The sequence below is a fragment of the Notothenia coriiceps genome, unplaced genomic scaffold (assembly GCF_000735185.1).
Source record: "Notothenia coriiceps isolate Sejong01 unplaced genomic scaffold, NC01 NC01_scaffold00000339, whole genome shotgun sequence".
In the NCBI taxonomy this organism is placed as follows: Eukaryota; Metazoa; Chordata; class Actinopteri; order Perciformes; family Nototheniidae; genus Notothenia; species Notothenia coriiceps.
In genome coordinates, this window is record NW_011333040.1 from 20,886,894 (window position 1) to 20,896,645 (window position 9,752).

At 39.5% G+C, this 9,752-nt stretch overlaps 1 protein-coding gene across 2 annotated transcripts in view; it reads right to left on the reverse strand.

Moving 5' to 3' along the window:
* fam189a1 (family with sequence similarity 189 member A1) overlaps nt 1–9,752 on the reverse strand; it is a 78,549-nt gene that overhangs the window by 39,428 nt on the left and 29,369 nt on the right. For both annotated transcript variants that reach the window (XM_010774864.1, XM_010774858.1), the window contains exon 2: nt 2,922–2,978. In XM_010774864.1, the coding sequence (XP_010773166.1) occupies nt 2,922–2,978 (57 nt within the window). The remainder of the gene's footprint in view (nt 1–2,921; nt 2,979–9,752) is intronic.

Consider the following 9,752-nt stretch of genomic DNA (forward strand, 5'->3'; position numbering starts at 1 on the left):
GTGTGTTTTGGTTGTTCAGAGTACCTGTGTACTCTCATGTTCCGATTAACCCAGCTTCCCCAAATTTCTTTCTTTTTGGTGTCTATATACGCCGGGATCCGGAGTCATGGATGATCCTGCGGTCCTGTGTCATGGATTGCGAGTCCTGGATCTTGAGCCGTGGCTGTGGTCCTGGATCATAAGTCCTGGATGGATATACTCGTGGATTCATCTTCCTATTATACACACATGCATTTCCAAACATTTGGACTACCTATGTTGCAAATGTATTATCTTTTCAATTTACACACGGCATCTATTGCACGTCTGTCCGTCCTGGGAGAGGGATCCCTCCTCTGTTGCTCTCCCTGAGGTTTCTCCCATTTTTCCCTTTAAACTGTGGGTTTTCTCTGGAAGTTTTTCCTTGTACGATGTGAGGGTCTAAGGACAGAGGGTGTCGTATTGTCATACTGATATTCTGTACAAACTGTGAAGTCCACTGAGACAAATGTAACATTTGTGATATTGGGCTATATAAATAAACATTGATTGATTGATTGATGTCATGCAGCACCTGGATTTGAAAAAATAGCAATTTCATGGAGAGGAAGTGAAGACGACTTCTACAAGATCTAACAACCCTTTGGCAACCACTTCAATAACGCTGCACTATTACAAACTAGCCGGGATTCAACACGATTCAAGAAAACACTACCATGTTATTCAACATCCACTTACGTCTTGAAAAAGTTTTAATTGTTCTTAAATTCATGTTCCAGTTATCTCTATGTTTCCTCATATACATCATTTGTCAAAAAAGACAGAAGATAAATCTTATAAGACACATATGTAAACGATTGGAGGAACTCCAGTTATTACGAATCACGATGCTGAGCGAGGCCAAACACATTTGGCAGATGGTTTGGTGTAGCGCTGCCAGGCCTGAACGCATCGCGCCGGCCGGTGTGTTAGTCACCAGTGAGCGCCGGGTCAGGGCCAGAAACGGAGAAGCTTGAGCGTCAGGACTGAACAGAACATGCTACAGTCACAAAGGAAAGACCACATATTCCCATGTTGACGGACAGACAGTAAGCAGCAGCCAGAGACCGACATCTCTGTCTCAAATGATTCAGGTTAATTAGACGTGCTTTTTAAGGATACAGAGGTAAGAGGATTTAACTATTTTACAGTGTGACCAATTCCAACACCTTCAAAAATGGGATATATCCTTTGATCCATAAGAGCAGAAATGATTCAAATCTCTTTCTCTGGTCTAACATTCCACAAAACCAGACACAGGAGGGGGAGGGGAAATACAAATATGAAAGGAGACGATATATATGTATAGCAAGGGGAGCAAGGTGATAAAACTAAAGGGAGCGAGATGAGGGATATGCAGCAGTGACAGGGGAGGGGTACAACCATGGTGTGGGGAAGAAGAAGACATTAGATGATAATATTTATGACATTAAGAGAGCATGAAGTAGGGCTTGTTTTTGCTGCAGCCTAATCCTGGTCTTAAAAAGACAAAGAGATTGAATGATATCAGAGAGTCATGAGTAACCATAATGTACCCGTGTTATTTTTAGTAGATCAAAGGCAGGAAAATAATGATTTATGTCGCAATGAAACACACTAAATAGGTAAGGAACATGTGGGGACAATAACATGCATTACATGAAAGACAATTAAAGGCTTTCTCCCTCATTCATGGCAGAGAAATATTACTATACTTTGAACTTTAGGGAAGGAAAGAAACGTTACACCTGTTAAGCAACAGGTCTTGTATCAACAAAGAATTACTCGTAATTAATACAAATAAAATATATACTTATGTACATATTACCACGTGATAATTAAAGCTTCTTTCTGGACATTTCATAGGATGTGACACAACCTTTTCTCTTTTATTTTATCCCAAAAATATGAGCAATCAACAAAGGCAGTCACTTTTCATGTGGTTTCATTGTCAAACTGTCATGGCGGCATTTCATTCTTTATATTACTGCTACATGGTGTAAAGCAGCAGCACATACAGTATACTCAAATCTGGAGCAGGAAAGATAACTCCTAATGCATATGTTTATACACCTTAAAGAATAACATTAATTTATAATTGTTTCATGTATTTGAATTGATTCCACATGTTAATTGCCACTGGATAGCTGGAAGATTTTACATGAAATAACTAACTTTAAAAGAAACACATGACAGACTCAGGTTAAATTCCTTGCTTCCGATTGGCTTTTCTCGTTAAGAGCATGCAAGTAATTATTCATGTGATTATTAATGTCATGACTTGAGCACTGCTCTTAAAGGTCACTTAACACTTGGCTGTAAATACGAGAGAAGCTTAATAAAAGTGTTTAATTGCCCACCTAAATCGACCTTTAAGAGAATTATTGTGTGTAATTCCCTTGCTTTATATAGGTACGAGTCCTGCTTGAATATAACTTGTAAGAATTACACTCAAGACAGAAAGAAATCCACACTAAACCAGCAAAACAAATCTGATGAAGATTTGAACAAAACCTGAAAATGCCCCAAAGTTGAAACTGTGTTCACAGAGTGACAGTTTCTACGGCCTCTGAACCACAAGTGTGACCAGCAACACAGTCAGACATGTCAGCACTTTGTCACATTGAGTCTGTCTGCTTGAGGTACAAATATAAATTCAGAGACACTCAAAATAATTAAAATCGAAAAAGAAATAGATGTAATAGGTTTAGAAATGAATGCTTGATTTGTATGCCGTTGTGTGTCCTATGCTTTGCTATGATTTGTTTTGTTGTGTATGTACTCTCCATGTACTCATGCAAACAGGAAAAAACTAAGCATCAGCTTCAGTATGTAAGCATGTGTTTCTGACGACGACAATCAGGTTGTGTTATATTAGGTCAGTTAGATTAGCGGGGGAGTGTAGGCGTTCAGAGGACACTCACCACGAGAGAGAGCGGTCTCTTCCATGACACCACTCCGATCAGCCCGGAGAGCAGCACCTGCGAGAGAGAAGAGGCAGATCCTGTTAGAGGGAATAGATACTGACGAGGGTGTTGATAATAAAGATGGATGTGTCTGCATTTAAGATAAATTATTGTCGGTAATGATAACACTGAAAGATAGTTACTGAGACCTGGGGAATTAGTTTGATGGTGCAAGAAACATGAGCAGTCAGATCATCTAACGTATTTAAAATATTTTGTGGTACAAGTGAAGAGTAAAGGAAGAGGCATTAAAAGCACAATGTTCTTTATTTATTTAAAGTGTGTAGAAGTTGGAGCTTTCAATTCTAATACAACGCTTGATAGTTAATCGCATAATGATGCATTATGTTTTTATTTTTACATTTTGTGAGTAATATCTGAATCTGCCACTTGACTCAATAACATTCTCTCTCAGGTAAATGAAGTACTGTAGTGCAATGTTTTTTTCTAAATCTGAAGTAAACATTAAGTATTTGATTCAGCTTGTAAATTATTTTGGGGTGATTTGTAATTACAAAGAATTACAATTGTTACGTGATAGAATATTGTTTATATCTAAACATCATCAACATCTATAGCTGTTTTAGGTCCCTCCTTGCTGGGGACACCAGGCAGTCCCCTACCATGTCCAATAGTAAAAACTGCCCCCGGTGTTTTTCCCACAAATCAGCATGTATTTCAATGGTGTTTCAGACCCTGATAAAAGCTGTGACTTGTGTGTGAGACAACTATGTCATGGCAGGTGTATTACTGTGCAGTGCATAGCTGTTTGTGTGAGCAGTTCTCAAACAGGAACTGCACCAGTCAACCAAAATGGTCCTATATTATTCACCACACAAACAAAACATACAAATGTGCCTTTTAAGTCACTCAGTCACTCGGAAACACAAAACAGTCACGTTCACTTCTCCCGTGTTTTCTCTTGCAAACACACACATTGTAAAGATCATCTTCTACATGATGGTTGAGTAATGCACAGATCAGGTTGGAGCTGTAACTGTAACAAATTCTGTGCCCATCTGCCGTCAAATTTGTCATCCGCGTTTCAGTGTGGATGTGGATTTCTTTGTCAGCTGCACATCATGTATTCACAGGCTCACTCTTACACAGTTTCTTACCCCTTTAGCTGTTAACAAATGAACAACACAAGCTGGTAGTTTGAGAGGGTTTGTGAAAACTGAACGCAGGGAGCTTTTCCAGGACTGTAAAGTGCGTAAGTGCGTCACCACATCTTTTCTCAGTCGGTTCGGCTTTTAAAAGCTATTTTAATGTGTTCCCAGCTTCTTACAAGCGGCATTTTATTTGACTGCTGCCAGTTCATGAAAATAGCAATAAATACTTCTCAAATTAGACGGTTTAGTCCCAGTGTTGACTTGGATATTCCATAGTTATTGAATTCTTTCCTCCCTTATTACTGACGGATGTTATTTGGTTGTGAAACACAGCTCTGAATAATACTTGAGCCACAGTTTGGACAGTGAATGACAAATGAGTTTAGGAATCAACTCCCTGATGAGTTATTATTACTTAGAAGAAGCTTTGTCAATTTAGGTCTCAATCATTCATTCAGTTACAAGAGGAAACTTGAAAATAATCTACAAATATACTCAAGAGATCACAACAAGACACTGTAGAGATACAAATCAATCATCTCTCTCACATGCGCACACACACACACACACACACACACACACACACACACACACACACACACACACACACACACACACACACACACACACACAATAATAATCATAAACATTATTTGAAATATCAGATAATTAAACCCTTAGAGGATTATGTTTCTCTACCTTCAGTTTCTATGTTGGTAGGAAACAAGCCAAAACCTGGGACCTGGTGTCATGTTTTTTAATTTAAACTCAACTTAATATATTGAATATATTGGCAGATTACATAGACCAGGCTTATACCTGAAAACACGCAACTTGCAGTCATGAGTTAGTTGAGTGTCACTGTGGTAAATAACATTGAGTGGTCTCACAATTGTCTTTTTTTGCAAGATATATTTCTATCTAACAAAAGATGATGCGCAAAAAAAGCCATGATGTGTTGAGATGGCATAAACAAACCATTTATTTTGTGTTTTAGTTTGCAGGACTACTCATCACCCAAGGGACTTCATCAGACTGTCTCTCAGGACTTATTGGTGCTGCAGGATTTCCATTAGCACTAATTTGCTTTTAGATTTCATGCTCTATCTACCTGGAACCAGTTACCTTGCAGCTTGATGTCTGAAATGAAACTGCTATCTGGACCCATCTTGATGTCTGTGGATATCTTTAATACTTATTACTCCCATCCTGCCATTGAGCTGTCTGTTTGATCTGAACTGTTTGTCTTTCGTAACGATGGTACACTAAACACTAGATGTTTTTTAAAAGAGATGCCTGACTAAATTAAATTTGGATTTGAAAAACAACCTATTGATTTTCTCAGCACGCTTCCCCCTTGGTGTTGCATGTTGACAGTGCTACTGTAGGTGTGAATTTGCGTATCACCTTAATTTGTGTGAACAAAGGGTACTCATAGCCTCCAGTGCTTTATTCCTCCCTGGCCTCTCTCTGTGCCTTTCACTCCTCTTCACCCTCCATTAAACACTGACATGCTCTCCCCATTTCCCTCGTCTCGCTCTCCTCCTTCCCTTCCCATGTCTCGATATCTGCTCTCTCTCTCTCTCTCTCTCTCTTCCAGTTTTGCAATCTTTCCTTTTCCAATTCCTCCCTGCATCACACTCCATCTCTGTATTTCTTGCTCCTTCTCTGCGCCCACACGATCACACAGTGTTTCTGCACTTCCACACTCGTATCAAATACTCCCTATCCAGGCTTCTCTTTTCAATTTCTCTCTCCATCTTGCTCCACTCTCTAGTCAATCTTCGCTCACCTTGATACCCACAGGATCTGGTGAGTGTCAATATTTCATTTGCAAACACACACAACCGCACACTGAGGCACACAGTAAATACAATATGAAACCTGATTCGAAGGATAAGGCTGGTGGGTTTTTCAAAGTTGTTTTAAAATGAGCAAAAATCACAAGAAAAACTCACAATAAATGTATACAACTAACAAGTATTGTCTTTGTGGCCTGAATATGCCTTAGTGACGTACAAATCCATCAGCATTTAAACATAATTAGATCAAACCAATGTGATTTGGTGGATACAAATGTTCAGTTATCCTGATTTTAGGTTAGAGGGTGAGACCACGTTCTGCTTTCTTCTTAGGTTGTCTATTTTTCTTGTATTTTTTCCATTCAATTTGTTAGTGAGAAATATTTATTATATTTAATTTGTATATGTTTACAGTTGCAGTCTTGCTTAGATAGCCCCAGAATAAAAAAATAACCACCTGGTACAATCATGGTTCTGTTGAGAATGAGAATCTTGTGCCAATATCTGCTGTCTCTTTTAATTATCTTTACAAGGTAGATCTATGTTTGCCAAAGGATGACTTATCTTTGTTGTTTTTGTTTTGTCACTTCTCCCTGTGAAGTCTGTGAAGCAGAACAAGTAGTGCTTCACTTTTAAAAACACTATTTAGCAAATATAGATACTAGATATATTTAGTATATCAAACGAGCCACAAAGTGTGTATGTTGCTGCCTAAACTGCAGCAGGAGACAGGGGCTGCTGTTACTCCTGTGTCACTCAAGGTAACATTCACCCTTTCTTTGCACTGCAACAAGAGTCCAGAGATGTTATGTCACCATTACAGGCCTCTCCTCTCTGCTTTGTGCTCTTCCTGGCAGCAGAGAGCAAACTCACTGCACAGGGAACCATCCAGGGTGAATTGAGCTCCGACAGTATAGTAATGCAGTTCCTGGTTAAATTATCCCACTATACGTCCCTGCATAGATTTCCATAGCTATGTAACTTAAAGTGGACCTATCATGCTATATTTGAATAATACAGTGGGGCAAAAAAGTATTTAGTCAGCCACCAATTGTGAAAGTTCTCCCACTTAAAAATATGAGAGAGGCCTGTAATTTTCATCCTAGGTCTACTTCAACTATGAGAGACAAAATGAGAAGAAAAAAATCAGATTTTTAAAGAATTTATTTGCAAATGATGGTGGAAAATAAGTATTTGGTCACAGACCTGTAACTTCTTCTTTAAGAGCCTCCTCTGTCCTCCACTTGTTAACTGTATTAATGGCACCTGTTTGAGCTCGTTATCAGTATAAAAGACACCTGTCCACAACCTCAAACAGTCACACTCCAAACTCCACTATGGCCAAGACCAAAGAGCTGTCAAACGACACCAGAAACAAAATTGTAGACCTGCACCAGGCTGGGAAGACTGAATCTGCAATAGGTAAGCAGCTTGGTGTGAAGAAATCAACTGTGGGAGCAATTATTGGAAAATGGAAGACATACAAGACCACTGATAATCTCCCTTGATCTGGGGCTCCACGCAAGATCTCACCCCGTGGGGTCAAAATGATCACAAGAACGGTGAGCAAAAATCCCAGAACCACACGGGGGGACCTAGTCAATGACCTGCAGAGAGCTGGGACCAAAGTAACAAAGGCTACCACCAGTAACACACTACGCCGCCAGGGACTCAAATCCTGCAGTGCCAGACGTGTCCCCCTGCTTAAGCCAGTACATGTCCAGGCCCGTCTGAAGTTTGCTAGAGAGCATTTAGATGATCCAGAAGAGGATTGGGAGAATGTCATATGGTCCGCTGCTGCTACTTTTAAATCCAGACTAAAAACGTATCTGTTTGGCGCTGCATTTGAGTGAGCTGTTCATATCCACACTGCATGGTTTTTATTCATGTATTCTATATCTGTTGTGATTATTTTATTATTTTTGCTTTTTAATGCCTGCTTTTAAATGCCATTTGATAATGTGTTTCTGCTGTATTTATTCTTAAATGTCTTAAATGACTTTGAATTGCCGTGTGCTGAAAGGTGCTGTATAAATAAACTTGCCTTGCCTTGCCTTACACAACAACAAACACTTGGGCGTGTATAATTAGCATATACAAGAATACAAATCTAAATATCAAAACTCTTCATCTCACTCCTTATTTTGTTTGATAGGTCCTTATCACATTGATGTGGAAATCATGAGGCAAGTAATGTTTTTTCGAGTAAATAAATAAACACCCACACAGGCATGGATGCTCACCACACACACACACACACACACACACCACTCACTCACTCACTCACTCACTCACTCACTCACTCACTCACTCACTCACTCACTCACTCACTCACTCAATCACTCACACAGTTGTTGAATGCATATCTGTGCATCCATGCATACGTGTCTGGAGGACAGTGTGTGCACCTGTGTGTGTCTGTGTGTCTGTTGGAGGGGAGTAATGATGTGAAAGCAGGAACCATGTGATAGCTTTGCTGGTTGTCAGTCACTGGAGGCTTTTCCCCTTGGCTGCTCCCAGAACAGGATTAACACAAAATACTTAGCAGCATTAGTCACTGAAACCTGGGAAGCACGCACTAGCATTTGGAAAAAATGCTGAAGCATCTTCCAATATGTTAGCATATTTCCTAGAACTATACTATGTCTGCAGGGCATTACAAATCTGCACAACAAGTTGTTTTGTTAAAAGTCACATTGACCTTGATAATTAGGTGAAGGAACATTCAAATACAGCTTTGAGCCTGGACCACATCATTTCTTTAAGTCAGAGACAAAACAGTATATAGACTTATTATAGTAATGAATCTGTACAGTGTAAACAAGCCGAAACTGATATGAAATGCTCTCTACGTATAGTAGTAGTTGATTTGCATTAGAGATAGGAGTAAATGAAAGTTTGAATACTTGAATCTGGTATATTCTTAGGAAACGTAGAACTAACACTGCAAATATTTCCTTTTGTCTGAAGAACATAAGGCGTTTACTGTGAGAAATGTGTTCAGGAACATCAACCAGAGTGTTCATTTCAAAGTTTGATGCCATTTAAAGACGTTTAATCTTTGATGGCAGTTACTCAGCAGAGCAGGATGTTCAGATCATTAAGCCATCAGCCTAAGGGTAACACAGATGGTGGTTAACAACTTAAAAATGACAAATGATTTGATAAAATGAGCATAAAAAATGAATTAAATGAAACTCCAACTCTTTTGGATTAACATGAATCTAGGAGGATGTTCTCTATGTCCAAGATACACCCACTTGCACGAGCACCTACGCAGCCACACACACATACACATATGTGCACACACACACACACACACACACACACACACACACACACACACACACACACACACACACACACACACACACACACACACACACACACACACACACACACACACACACACACACACACACACACACACACACACACACACACGCACTGACTGTTCCAAGTGTAAATGGGACGAGAGATAAAAGTGAGGCTTTGGCTTTTCACAGGATCGGATCAGAGGAGCCACAGCCATGAAAAAATGCATTACTCTGAAAGAGAGAACTAACACCTACACACACCACTATAAACAAAGACACAGAAAGGACACATTATTTGAGGTGCACCAAAGAGTTAACATCTAAAAATACAACCATTTTAAATTCCCTTTTTACAGATTAGTGCTTAGTCAGTGTGAAATGCTTTATGTAAAAAAGGCATGAGAGCCCTGTTGTATCCCTGAATTAGAGAAACCCATAGAGATTGGGCAGTGTAGCTGCCACAGCAAATTCCATCCCAACACACAGAAAACACACACTCACAACCACACACACACACACACACACACACACACACACACACACACACACCCACACAAA